The 14958-nt window shown below is 37.2% G+C and overlaps 1 protein-coding gene across 1 annotated transcript; it reads left to right on the forward strand.

Moving 5' to 3' along the window:
* The first annotated feature begins 1123 nt into the window (after positions 1–1123).
* On the forward strand, positions 1124–9549 carry aph1b (APH1B gamma secretase subunit). Its single transcript, XM_017426714.3, has 6 exons — positions 1124–1413; positions 2444–2614; positions 2952–3025; positions 4840–4962; positions 6026–6153; positions 7980–9549. The coding sequence occupies exons 1-6, from the start codon at positions 1301–1303 to the stop codon at positions 8145–8147; spliced, it is 777 nt and encodes a 258-aa protein (XP_017282203.1). The 5' UTR covers positions 1124–1300; the 3' UTR covers positions 8148–9549.
* Positions 9550–14958: the final 5409 nt, after the last annotated feature.

The following is a 14958-nucleotide window of genomic DNA, read 5'->3' on the forward strand; positions in this document are numbered from 1 at the left end:
TGCATCTTAGTTAATAACTTGTCAACAATAAGTGTGTTTAATAATTATTTTTGAAAAAACAAATGAAAATTAAATGATTCATTAATAATTAATTTTTGACAAAACATGAAAATTAAATAAACTTCCAATGTAGTTTATTATTGTATATTTTAATATGCTATAAATATCAAACATTTATAAGATTTAGAAATAAAGCTTCAATTATTTACTGATTTATTTAAATCATAGGAAATTAGAAAAATATCCAAAATGTCAAAATTTGTTCATTACAGTTTCTTTGGTAGCTGTATAAAAAAGTAATAAATAATAATGCCATTACCTTTTAATCCATGATGTTTTTGATTCTTTAAAAAAAAAGCTTTTCTGACATGTTGTCAAGGCTGTTTTTCAAAATACTTGTTTTTACAGCTCTTTCATGATCTTAATGTATGTTATATACATATATGTTATTGATTATAGCAAAGTATAACAAACATGTATTGAGTATTAGCTTAAGCTGGCCACTAAATCACACTTCTCTAACCAGGCCTACTAATTGACAAATAGTTGACTCCATGAAATAGTGTAAACAATAACTCCCTCTTCTGACAAAATGAAAAGAAATTACTGTATGCGAAAAGAAATTATAAGAGGAAAGACTGATACAGATATAAATAGATGCACAAGTACATTTCCCAATGAATAACATGATAAATAAAATATACAAAAAAGCTAACTGAGAAAACAATTATAAAATATAATTCTAGATTATAAACAAGCAACAACCTCAGAGAATTCAACTCAATTCAAAATTGAATTGAATTGAATTCTCTGAAGTTGTTGCTTGAAGCCAACCAGGAAGTATAAAGTGGCCAAATTACCAGTTAAAAGGTATTACTACACATTGTATGTGTGGTAGTGAGCTACTCTGCAGACATAAATTTTAACACTTTGTTGTCCTTAAGTTCTGGTTTCGACCCATATTTTCGTAAATCATCACTGGCTCCTGGACTAAAGGTCACAATGTTTCACTCAACAGATCACTTATTTATTTTAACTTTAATAAATAGATTTCAAATACATTCATGTCAGTTTTCCTTATAAATAAAGTTTTTTTTGTGGATTTTTTTCCTCCGCAAGTCACGTGAGAACATGTGACGTCACCCAGACTCTGTGATACGCTGGTCGCTGAAGAAGAAAAAGAAAAATATCGATAGGAACAGGCTGCAGTTTGTCAAAAAATACATCCAAAACAGACAAACATCAGTAGATTTCTTTGAAACGGAACAATAACGCCGGCGTCTCCTCCAGAAAAGCCAAAATGACGGCAGCGGTGTTTTTCGGTTGCACTTTTATCGCCTTCGGCCCAGCCATCGCACTGTTCCTGTTTACCATCGCCCGGGAGCCGCTGAGGGTCATTTTCCTCATAGCAGGGTGAGAAAATGGCTTTAAAAGAAACACCTTCGTTTTAGCAGGATGTGTGGGGTTTATCTGTGCGGCGGTAAGGTGACACAGACTGTGCTGCTCGTTCAGGTGTCAGAGAAATGCTAGCAGCCGAAGCTAATTTTCGAGCTATCTCTTAGTTAGCTTAAAGTAACTGCTGGAAATGACAGCTGTTAGCTTTGTATTGAAACCCTTACACATTTTGTTTTGCTTGTTTTTATGTGTTAGATTATTTTGAGCTGTAGTTTATACACGTTGGACACGTTATATCTCGTGTTTTTTTTGGAAAACAAAATGTCTTAATGATCCATTGTTTGAAGGCGTGTCCGATCATGGAACTACATATTTCTCACAGGTTTCCTTTCATTGGGACAAGTTTCGTCATGATGCAGATTTAAAAGGTTTTTTTTTTTGGGGTGTTGTAATCTTTACAAAAATATTGTACAATATTAGACACCCCAAAATTAAACGTATAATATGAGTTAGGAATTTAAGAAATTATGTCAATTTTTCTTCAACTTTTTTGTGACTAATTTATCTTTTGTGAACTGAGTCAACACATCCTCACTTATTTTTGTTTATTGTTGTTGTTTGCACATTTATTTGATTATGCTGTTTGATGCTGACATAATTCAAGCTTAACTTTTCTTTAGCTTGTCTTTATTTTATACATCCAGACAGAAAAAAAGTTGCACAAAACAATGTGTGCACCTTATTTTGAGTTATCAGGATCTTATGATTTTTCTATTTTAAATTCCAGTTCACGAGAAATAGTTGATTGGGAAAATGGGAGTTGTGACTTTTCACATAAATTGAAACACTGTAAAATGTGTGTTTTGTTTTTTACAAAGTAATTCAGAACTTTAGACGAGACGTTACGCAATATCGGAAAGTATTTGTTGGGTTTACAAAGATACTGAAATAAAAATAACCAAATAAGATACTATTTATTCAGATTTTAAATATTATTATTATTATTTTTACATGTTTCTTAGCTTGTATTTATTCTTTCACTTTTCAGAGCATTTTTCTGGTTGGTGTCCCTGCTCCTGGCCTCCCTGGTGTGGTTCATCTCTGTTCAGATCAGTAATAAGGACAGTGCGTCACAGCAGAAAGGTCTGCTCATCTTTGGCGTGGTTCTGTCAGTCCTGCTGCAGGAAACGTTCCGCTTCGCTTACTACAAACTGCTCAAGTAAGTCGCCTGCACGGCTTTTGATGGTTTTGACACTCAGCCTTCCTCTTCACCGTCTTTGCTGTTGCACTGACGGTGTCATTTCGTGGGAATGTTTTCACAACATTTTACCTCAGAGTGGACAAAATTTTATCTTTAAAAAAAACAAAATTCAGCCTTCATTTATTCATCACAGTTTCAGCCTGCATTATAGGTTCCTAACATTTCTATGAACCCGAGTTGTCTGTCCTAGGTTTTTTACTTTTCATTTGATCTGTTTATTTCTTATCTATATTCCTGTTTACAGCCCACAGCAAAACTAGAAATTGAAAATTCTCAAATGCATGTTTTCTTGCAGGAAAGCAAATGAAGGCCTCCTTGCTCTAAGTCAAGAGGAAACGATGCCAATATCCATACGACAGCTGGCCTACGGTACAGATAGACTGCACATCATATCACCATACTTCACATTTGTATTCCCAGATTCAGACCGAAGGCTGGACATCATTTAGCCCCCGTAGTCCGATGTCACAATCAATACTAGCACTTGAGATTTTGAAAATAGTGATCTGTGTTATTTTGCTAATTTTTACATCTCAGATTTTCTAGGTTTTAACTGTGAAGATGGAGAATGTTTTTCGAGGAAAGGAAAGTCTTAAAAAATTGTTACTGACATCATCTGTTTTCTTATTTTAACCTCAACCTTTTTCAATTGAATTCTTTATTTTATTTATTATTTTACACAACATAGATAGACATACATACATACATACATACAGGTTTTACATACTGAGGAGTTTTATGAGCCCAGGTGTTTTGGCTGCAAAGCAAGCCCAAATCATCAGTCTTTCACCACTGTGCTTCACAGCTAGTATGAAGAGTTTCTGTTGATATGTTGTTTGGTTTTCAGCAAATGTGTTGATTTTTAATATGGTAAAACATCTCCACTTGATCTTATTGATCAAGATAACATTATTTCTTCAGTTTAGTTCTTTGTTTACATTCAGGCTTTTTATTGGCAACTTTTCTAAATGAACCATACTTGTTTAGTCGTCTTCTAATTATTCTGTCATAAGATTTTACATTTACCTTTATGAGGGATTACTAAGATTACTTCTAAACTGGCATTCCTTGAAAGAAAACATCACCTGTTGCCTTGCATGTCAACGTTTTAAACAAACATTTTTTGTAATCTGTTTAGTCGGTATCTCACTGTGAGGAAGGAAGTCTCCAAAATGTCTCAAAACCGTCTCAATTTCTTTCTTTGAGTCACAGAGGCTCAAAATTTGTGCAACACATTTTCTTTCAAAAATAATAGCAGAGTTTTTGCAGGTGTCTCGAGCCCGTCTCAATTTAGTTTGTGATTGTAGCACACTTTAGCTGTATTTGACACCTGCACAGGAGCTCTCCTATGATTGTCCAGGTCTAAAAACCAGACTGATGATGACTAATAATGATTCAAAAACTGGTCCAAATCTGCCTATTTTCAGTGTAAAAGTGTACTCCAGTACTTTAAACCTTAAATGTTGAGACGGGTATGATGAGGGTGAAGGTGGGCAATGGAAATGTTCACGGTCTAGAATACCTATTTACAGCTGCACTAACAAAAATAGGCTCTGATTTAAAAAACAAACAAACAAAACATAAACTGGTCCCAGTTCGCTGGTCTCAAATACGCAGAATTCAGTTAGACAGGAACTGACAATTAGCCCACTCCTGGCTGTTAACTTACCAAATTTTAGCTCAATATCTGTAAAATTGACAGTTCAAGACGTTTTTTGTGTTTGCTAAGTTTGGTTAGTTTTGGTGGCCATCTTGAATCACAATGACTCCAAAAGATAATGAGATGTAGATGTACAACCAGTGATCTGTTCATTGGTTCACAAAACATTTTGCAAACAGACAGACAAACGAACACACACAAATTTAAATAATTATCACCCCTCTTTTATGGTGGTATGCAATAATTATTCAAGCAAAAAGGTTTCTACACTCAAGGGATGAACCAGTGTTGCATTGACACATAAGAGACAACATAACAAAGTAGTAGTTTTAGGTTTTAAATATTTGTTACTATGAGTTTAAAAAACACTTAATTTTTCTTTTGAGTTATTATCAGAAATGTGTAACTTAAATAACTAATAACTACAAATAATGATTCCGTTTTGGCTATGTACCGGCCATATTTTAGTGCTAAAACAAATCTAACTGTGGCCTGAACATCGTCTTGTTTTTCTTTGTCTCAGTGTCCGGCCTTGGTTTTGGCTTCATGAGTGGAGCGTTCTCTGTGGTGAACATCCTGGCTGATTCTGTAGGACCCGGGACTGTGGGGATCCACGGCGACTCACAACACTACTTCCTGTCTTCAGGTACCAATTCGCATATGCTTTAGCTTTGACTGAAGTTTCTGGTGCTTTTGCTGCACCACTTTTTGGGTAGGGAGTTTGTAGGTAAGCTCTCAGGTTTGTACTGCTTCATTTTAATCCTTTGTTGCCAAAGTTCTGTATCAGTACATCTTTGCTAAAAAACAGATTATTTTCTTTTTTTAGAGCTGCAGGCTTATACTCTGAAGCTTTAATATACATTTTTAACAAAAGGCAGTACAACTAAGTTTAAGAGACAGTTAATGTTTTCTGTCATATGTATGATGGGAAAAAAAAACCTGTCAGAAAACATTGGGATTGTTGTAAAAGTCATAGATCTCTCTAATATTTCCCCACACAGAATCATCTCTCATTTGCTGCACTTATTCTGCAGCGAAACACTTCCTTTGAACTTTGTACCCAGCGTTTGTGATTTCAATTTATTTTCATAGATATTTTTTGTCACACATTGAAAGGGCTTTGTTATTTACGCCTAAAAACAAAATCTGAATTGTGACTCTAAAGTGCTTTGAAACAAAAACGAACCACTTCTTGCTCTACTTTGGTGCACGTCATAAAGTCTGAAGTCCTAAAATGCACCAGAGCCCATTTTACCGTGCATTTGGTGCATTCAAGTACACTGTGTAGTCAGAAAGCTACTCTATCTTAAAACAAGAAGGTTCATACTTTTCATTTGTCACTAAATAACAGACCTACACAGCAGGGCAAAGGTCAAACAGAGATGTTTGCAAATCTTTTTCATCTGTTTTTGTTTTAATTTATTTTCCAGTCAAAGTAAAGCTTAGGAAAATATTACAGTGGGGATACTTAAAACAAACTGCTACAACTACTCTGTATTTTTAATTAGACTAATTTATTGTTGTATGCATTTACTCTACTTTTAAATAAATTCTATTTTGAGCAGAAAGTGACGACGTCACAGTTAATATAATGTCAGATCCATATAAAACGAGCTTGGGTTTACAGAGTGACGGCAACTTTATTTTCTCAACAGGACAGCTTTAGCACATAACAGTTCCTCCCCTTTTCTTTTGCGTTCCTCTTTTAGCCTTCATGACGATGGCCATCATCCTGCTTCACATGTTCTGGGGTGTCGTCTTCTTTGATGCCTGTGAGAAACAGCGTTGGTGGGCCCTCGCTGCTGTTGTCACCAGTCACCTCGTCGTGTCCTGCCTGGTGAGTGAGTTGTTCTAAGTCAGGGGTGTCAAACCCTGGTCCTCGAGGGCCACCATCCTGCATGTTTTCCTTGTTTCCCTGCTCCAACACACAGAGCAGAAGATGTTTGAGACAGAGGCCTAGTGGTTAAATCACCTCTTCATGTTCTGCAGAAGCCTGTTAATCACCTATTGATTCAAATCAGGTGTGTTGGGGCAGAGAAAGAAGGAAAACCTGCAGGATAGTGGCCCTCGAGGACCAGGATTAGAGACCCCTGCTTTAAGTTCATAAGAATGCTGAAAATGTTACTGAACCCAACAGAAGCAAAGTTCACAACATGCAAGTTCTGGTTACACAAACTCTGCATATTTTGTTCATAATTGAAAAAACTATGCCATGTGACGTTGGTCATATTTACACACCCGACACCAAAGTTTTTTGTCTGTCAGATATGTTCTAAATACAAACGGTTTCTTTTCTTTTTTTTTTCTCATCAGTTAAATGTTTTCCAAGTTAATTACGTTTGCAACAAATAGAAGACACGTGACTCAGTTTGTAAAGATCCTTTGCAAATTTGTTATTTTGGATGATTAAAAAAAAGCTTATTTTTTTTATTAATTATTCATTTATTAATTTTTTCTTTTACACGGCTGTGAAGGGAGTGTTTTGAGTTTAAGTTTCACAGTTCCAGTTAAAACCAGATGTTTACATACACTTTATAAAAAGACACAACCATTTATTTCTCACTGTTTTTCATTATATCAAAGTAAACCTTTCCTGTTTTAGGTCAGTTAGGAGTCCTAAAATTATTTCTATTTGTTAAATGCCTGAATAAGGAGAGAGAAGTTTTAAGATCATTTTTATTACATACTTTAAACTCAGTTTAAATTCAATATTACTTTGCCTTTAAACAATTTGGGGAAACCCAGATGATGAAGCCAAGGCTTTGGAAGCTTTTTATAGCTTAGTTGACAATAGGGCTGCAACAACGAATCGATAAAATCGTTAAAATTCGATAAAATTCGATAATTAAAAGCGTTGGCAACAAAATTCATTATCGATATGTGTCGCGCAATTTATACGTCACTAACGTTGTCGCGGAAACGGTGACGTCACCCACAGCGCGTTTGCTGAACAAACTCTGTCCCAAATATAAGTCATTGCTCCGTCCGCTCCGTAAAAAAACCCCCCAAAAAACTCTGTCTGCTCCGTATGATGATGAAGAAGCTACGGCTCCTCTTCCTCACTGCAAACTTTCTTTCTGCTACTCCATTACCGTTTTGGGGGGCATGTTTTACTCATTGCAGGTTAAAATCTGCTGAATAGGGTTTTGTGTTTAGTCTTAAAGTTGTTAAGCAGCAGAACTAGCTCTGTTTATATTGATTTATTTAAAAATAAGGAAGTAGTAAAAGTTTTACATCAACCTACTCCTTTACATACAGATAACTTTTTTATGTGGGCCAAAATGAATGACTGAATGAATGAATGAATTCCAAGACGACCGATTAATCGAGAAAATAATCGCCCGATTAATCGATTATTGAAATTATCGTTAGTTGCAGCCCTAGTTGACAACATTTGAATTAATTAGATGCACACCTGTGGATGTATTTTAAGTTGCACCTGAAATACAAACAAATAGAAATAATGTTGGGATTCCTAACTGACCTAAAAAAAGAAAGGTTTGGTCTGGTTTAATGTCAGACAGTAAAAAAATGGTTTGTCTTTTTATAGTGTTTTCAAATATCTTGTTTCAGCTGTAGGTTTACTTGGGAAAGAATCAGAACCTTAAAAGAAAAGCAGAAAGTATCTTTTATGTTGATTTCTGGTTTTCCTGTTCCTTACAGACCTTTCAGAACCCTGAGTACGTTGCCAGCCTGGTTCCTACCTACATCATCCTGTTCCTGATGGGCGTCTGGGCGTTTTACACCGCTGGCGGCTCCCTCAGAAACCTGAAACTCTGCCTCACCTGCAAAGACAAGGACTTCCTGTTGGCCAACCACCGACCCAGATAACGCTGCATGCAGAGGGCAGCAGAGTGACAGGACTCTATCCAAAGATTGCAGAAACAAACACACACACACAAACTGCACATACTGAAATGTTGCTAATCTGCTGTTTCATTTAGTCTAAGCTTAAAGAATGAGTAAAAACTGTGGAAGTCTTTGGCAAAACGAAGATGGTTAATATCTTTGGGTCATGTAGAGCTCAGAATAGGTTTTGGTTGGATGATAGCGTCATATTTCTCTCCTGATTCTTCAAAAGAAAATCACATGACAACACTCCTGACATCTTTTTATGTATGGAGTTTGATGACCCTGCCAACTTAATCTGCAACCTGTGTAAAAGCTGTTTAAATGTGGATCGATCACTTCTGGAAATGTTCTGTATATAAGTCTACATTTTTAAAACCTTGATGTGTAGATAGTGAGATCTTTCTGATGCGCCGTCTTCTGTCTGAATGAGAACTTGCCTTGTCATGAACACATCACTGGTCTTTATCTGTTTTAACCTGGTTATTTTCAGGCATAAATGTCTCTTTAGAACATAGGATTAGGAAATCTTAAACATAACATGAACAAACTTAGATTTACTTGCTCGTGATTGTTGGTACTAATCTCCCTGTTTGAGCTGATTGGCCAAACTGAAAACTGAACCACCCTGAAATAATTTCATTTCAGACCAGCTGATGTTTTATTTTTAGCTTTATTTCTGCATAAATGCAAGATGTTTGCTCGGTTAATTTTGAATGTTCACATTGATATTGCTTTCTGTGTTTTAGTCTACTGCGTCAGAAATTTCTCACACTGAATGTTTTTCTTTGCACCTGATTTTAGTTTGTTGATTTTCTTGTACAGTTTGTATGAAAGCGGAGGATCAGAACAGATGGGCTTAAAGTTAGTTAAACATGTAAGTTTTACATTTTTTTGTTCAGTCCCTAAAACAAAGGCCTGCAATAATAAATCAGGTTATGATCAGTTGGCTGTTGGTTGGTGTGCTACAGAGACGTCTTGTCAATTTGTTGAATTAACTTTTTGGTGTGAGAGGAGTTTCTATTGTTTACATTGACTAAAATAAAAGGACTGAACAAAATAGTATACATGCGTCAGTGGGCTGTAAACAGAACAAATAAATAACAAAAGCACATAAAAGATAAGTCGTAAAAGATGGCAGTGTGCGTTTTAGATGCTTTAGCTGCTAGGTTCTTTTTTTTTTTTTTTCTTTTGTAATCTTTTCACAAGAATAAGGACCAGTCAACTTGCCTCCAGATGTGATAGGTTGCTTCATGTAATTAAAGGTGTCAGATTTAATTTTAATTAATGAGAAGACTTGTGGAATATTTAGGCAATTGAATTGGAATAAGCAGCAAATAAAGTATTAAAGGCTTGTAGCGCAATAAAGAGGGCGGAGCTGTAACATTTGTTCCGGATGTGCTTATTTTAAGCTACAATCAAACTGATTTCAGAGCAATTAGAAAGATTATTTTTATCTTTCTATGACTAAGCAGCACTCCAGACACTCACTCAGGCTGAATTTTATTGTCTTTGATGAACTCCTAACTCAGCTACATCAGCAGATTTAAAAAAACCTCAAACTCGGCCATAATTAAAAATGACTTTCATGTCATGTTCTGCTTGTTTGAACACATCAACAGGCCTCTGCTGAACTTGAGGAAGTTTTATTCCAGTGCATTGGAGCTGGGAAACGCCTGAAACAGAACATGGTAAATGGACTTGTAGAGTGCTTTATCTAGTCCAAGGACCCCAAAGCACCTCACACTACAATCATTCACCCATTCATCCACTGATGGTGGTAAGCTACATTGTAGCCACAGCTGCCCTTGGGAAGGCTGACAGAAGTGAGGCTGCTATTACACCAGCATCACCAAACCCTCTGAACACCACCAGTAGGAAAGGCAGGTGAAGTCTTGCCCAAGGACACAATGGCTAAGACTGACAGAGCGGGGGCTTGAACCAGCAACCCTGCAGTTACAGGACGAGCCCCTACCTCCTAAGCCACTGCCACTGAATGGTCAATTCTGAGGACCAGGAAAGAAAGCTGCTGATATTTAACAGAAGAAAACTGATGCATGTTTTTCCTGCAAAATTTCATCCGGCCACTAAGTTGTATTTGTTTATCCACCTCCTGAGTATCAGTGTGAGGAAAGGTTCAAAAAAGGTTGAGGCATTGTATAAAATCTAAATAAAAACAGAATGCAAAGATTTGCAGATCTCATAAACCCAAATGTTATTTACAATGGAACACAGTAAACATCAGAAATTGTACCATTTTTAGGAGGAGAAAAAAAGTAATTTTGATTTTTATGACATCTCAAAAAAGTTGGTTCTGAGCTATGTTTCCCACTTTGAAGCATCCCCTCTTCTTTTAACAACAGTCTGTAAGCACTGAGGAAGTGAGGAGAGCAGCTGCCGGAGGTTTTGGAGGGAATGTTGTCCCATTCTGGTCTGATGGAGGATTCTAGCTGCTCAACAGTCTTGGGTTGTCTTTGCTGGATCTTTTTGCTGGATAGGAACTGTTGTGGCAGCAAAAAATCAATTTCCATCCACTGTTAGATGAAATCACTCAAATGTTGTGCACAAAATATAGAGAGCATTAAAGACAATCAACAATCAATATCAGAGTCCCAGGTCTGAACAGGGAAGCTCCAAATCAAAGCTCTGGCCCCCCAAGTCAACACAGGGGCTTTTATTAAAGATATGGAAATACTGGACCAGAAGGAGGAGCTAGGGAAAAGCAAGGCAGTCTGGTTCCCATGAGGAGAAAATTCAACATCACTCCTATAAACAAGTTCATTCAGTGAGAACCTATGGGACTTGTAACAGAAGTCATAACATAATCAGGACTTATAAACATCAGGTGTTACCCTATAGTAAATTCTGCCATTACAGAGCATATGTAGTTCTAAAACCTGTATAAAGTTTTTTGCATTAATGGTGTCTTTCCAGATGTGTAAGCTGCCCATGCTAGAGGCACTAATACACCCCCATACCATCAGAGAGGCAGGCTTTTAAACTGTGCGCTGATAACAGCCTGGATGATCCCTTTTCTTTTTAGTGCAAAGGACATAGCATCTGTAGTCTCCAAAATGGGATTACAAATTTTGTTTCGTCTGACTGCAGAACAGTTTTCCATTTTGCTTCAGTTCATTTTAAACAAGCTTTGGTCCAGAGAGGTCGGCTGGATAGTGTTCACATAAGGCTTCGTTTTTGCATTTGTGGACACATGATGACCTGTGCTTACAGACAGTGATTTGTAAAAGTGTTACAAATTGGTTGACCCCTGCCAATTGTTAATTCTGAGAGATTCAGCCTCTCTAAAATCCCCTTTTTTACCTAGCGCTCTTAATGACCTGTTACTTATTAACCTAATTAGTTGCAAAATTCTCTTCCAGCTGTTTCTTATTTGCACCACCTCCTTTTAGTCTTTTGTTGCTCCTTTTGAGATGTGTGGTTGCCATAAACTTTAAAATGATCTCATGACTTTTCCTAAAAAGGGGTCACATTTTTTAGTTTTAACTATTGATATGTTTGCTGTGTTCCACTCTGAATAAAATAGGGGTTTATGAGATTAGCAGATCATTGTATTCTGTTTTTATTTACATTTTACACATTATCCCAACTTGTTTGGAGCTGGGGTTGTAGATGATGGTTAAAATGATACTCTCAGGGAAAGGTGATACAGTCATGCGTTTTGAAAGATTTTAGTCTTAAATTGGAAGAAAAAAATCAGACTGAACAGAAGTAAAGCAGCAATATTAATGTCCAACATTCCTGCAGAAAGTTTCTTATCACAGGGCCTTTTAATGATTAGTCTGCAGGGCACAAAGCGGGCTCCAGGTTTCTGTGTTTCTGTGTTTGTGTAAATGTATGATGTGAAACAACCTCTTTGTAAGCTTCACTTTTCATTTCCATAAAACACAGAACTGAAAAAGCTCTGTGTGTGGGTTTAGAGGACTTTTCTTATACACAAATATGTAATCACTCACTTTTTTATGTTGCCACTTAGAATTCCTTCCCTGTGTGCCCCTGCTTTCCTCCACAGCTCTCGTTCCCATTTATGAAAGCAGACACCTCCTGGTTTGACCACACAAAGCCTGGCAAAGTCTCTGAGGGCTTCAGACACTCAAAGGCCTTTTTACCTGAACAGACAGACTGACTGACAGACACAGGAAGCGTTTCCTCTGCAGAAAACCACACTTTCACATGCAAATGCAAAACCTTGACACCGAGGTCACATCGATGATATTAAAAGAGTCGATCCACGAGGTTTCTGATTCCTGTCGGGTCTTCATGGGTCAAGGCTTTGGGCTCAGGTCAGCTGTCATGGTCTGACGAGAAGCCACATCACAGGAGAAACTGAAGAAAGAGTTTTAATGACAATAAAAAAAAACCTTTTCATTTCATGCAGTATGTGCAGTGAGTGTCTCGTTTGTTTCATGTTGAATTCATCCTCTTGAAGTTAAAAGGAGAAGCAAATCCTTGGTTGAGAAACTTAAAGCAGAAAAGTTAAATTAGTTTAATGACTTTGTCAGTTAACCAACTAATTATAGAAACCTTTAAGTTGTTTTATTTGGTGGAAAAAGTCAATAAAGATATTGCAGAGAAAAATGCACATAGAGTGTTATTTTTCTTTTAGATTAAAAGTGACACTAGACTATAGGAAAAAAATCAGCTTTCTTCACATGTGCTGCCTCTGAAGATCTTTTGTAAATAATAATAAACACCAACAAACTAAAGAATTAAAATTTAAACTTGCTATAGGCAAGATGAGGGTCAATTATGGACTCGGCAAAAACAAACAAACAAACAAACAAAAAATTAAAAGTTTTTTTTTTTTTATGCCTGTCTCCAGAGTCAGAGAGTCATCCTTTTTAAGTGTTTGGCTCTTCCACCACAGCTTGAAACAAAAAACTGTTGGTTGAGAAGCTTCGTCCTGCTTTCTACATTAAAATCTGTTTCAATTTTGTTATTGAAAAAATATGGCATGCATTCTCAGTACCCAATTGTACCTTAGGGGTTCAAAGGCTTGTCACCTCAAAGGCACTGTTCCTGTACGCTCAACAGTGGACACTTATGCTGTTGTAGTTTGTATTTTTTAGAGATCAGTCTTGTATCTGTAGTGGCAGCCCCACAGCCCAATTACCAGTACAAAAAGCATCCGTTAAAAGGGTAAAAATGGGCTTCAACAGTGTTGTGGTGGTTGTAATTAAATTAGGAGACAATGGTTAAAATTCCTGAATTTTATTACTGTAACCGTCAAGATATCTAACAGAATATGATGTTGTCTTGTATCTTTTGTATCTTTTGCACAGATTCTTCTGCCCTACTTTATCATGACATCCCCCTGTAGCGACAAGAAGCAATAACAGCACCAGAACAGAACAGAATATAAATATATTCAGTCTAAATCTAAGAATCTCCCATGTTACTGTAACAAACAACCTCATTTACAAAATTAGCATTTTTTCAGAAAGATTACTATTATGAAATGCAAAAAAAAGTGTCTGTTTTGGTCTGAGGTGCTCCTCAGCTGTATCAGTTCTTGGTGTTTCACCTGAGCAAAGTGAAAGTCCTGATGCATTCCTTCTGTTATTTTACTTTTACTTGAGTATGTTTTATTTCAAGTATTGTACTTAGTTAGATTTAAAATCCTATCCATTATTAAGTAAAAAAATGTGAATGTAAATGTATGAGCTATGGTTTCAATCTGGAGAGACTCACACAGAAAAGATACAGCAGTTAAAAAGTTTTATTTGACAGAAGTTATTTGGCGCTCGGATCCCGGCAGAAGACGTGTGTGCCGAGGATTGCCGAGCTTGGATGAACAGCTCGAGGTGAGGATCAGGGCTGTCTCCCCCCCGGGGCCCTGAAACTGGTGGTGGAGTGGAGACCAGAAAGAAGGGAAACCCGGCGGAGCATGGAGGAGCCCGGAGGACGAAGGTGAAGATGCGGAGAGGGCAGGTTGAAGCACGGCTGGGAAGCGGGTGGATCCGTGAATGATGAGCCTTTTAAAAAGGTTCCTGAATGATGATTGGCTGCTGTGGAGTGAAGACCTGGAGCTGGTTGGCTGAGGCGGAGATGAGGCAATTGGATGACGCAGGTAAGCTGGACAGTCTCCTCTGGCTTCATGATATATATTTAAGCTGAAACTGAACTGATCACCTGCTCTGGAGCAGCAAGTCTTTGGACAAGTTCATGCTCCCAAATTTGTAGGAACAGTTTGGGGATGGCCCATTCCTGTTCCAACATGACTGAGCACCAGTGGACAAAGCAAGGTCCATAGAGAGATGGATAATCGAGTTTGGAGTGGAAGAACTTGACTGGCCTGAACAGAGTTCTGACCTTAACCTGACAGAACACCTTTGGGATGAATTAGAGCAGATTCTGTGAGCCAGGCCTTCTGTCCAACATCAGTGTCTGACCTCACAAATGAGCTTCTGGAAGAATGGTCAAAAATTCCCATAAACACTCCTAAACCTGTGGAAAGCCTTCCCAGAAGAGTTGAAGCTCTAATAGCTGCAAAGAGTGGGCCAACTTCATGGTAAACCATATAGATTGAGAATGGGCTCTCACCCAAGTTCATATGCGTGTGAAGGGAGGCGAGTGATTACTTTTGACAATATAGTGCAGATTCATACCTTCCACTGTTTTAAAAGTCATGTTTAAATATTCTTATATTTCTGTGAGAAAGAACTGCCTCACTGTAGCCATAAGGATGACCTGTGATCAAAATCCAGAGCAGGGGAGGCCATTTAAGAGTTTTTTTTTTTTTTTTACCAGCGGCTTTGTGGTTTGATCAACATGT

This window comes from Kryptolebias marmoratus, linkage group LG15 (genome assembly GCF_001649575.2).
Source record: "Kryptolebias marmoratus isolate JLee-2015 linkage group LG15, ASM164957v2, whole genome shotgun sequence".
NCBI lineage: Eukaryota > Metazoa > Chordata > Actinopteri > Cyprinodontiformes > Rivulidae > Kryptolebias > Kryptolebias marmoratus.

Excerpts from the sequence above, each read along its gene's own strand:
- aph1b (XM_017426714.3), top strand. The coding sequence starts at position 1,301 with ATGACGGCAGCGGTGTTTTTCGGTTGCACTTTTATCGCCTTCGGCCCA. Across the intron at positions 4,963-6,025 it reads ACACTACTTCCTGTCTTCAG|CCTTCATGACGATGGCCATC; the intron begins GTACCAATTCGC and ends TTCCTCTTTTAG. Across the intron at positions 6,154-7,979 it reads ACCTCGTCGTGTCCTGCCTG|ACCTTTCAGAACCCTGAGTA; the intron begins GTGAGTGAGTTG and ends TGTTCCTTACAG.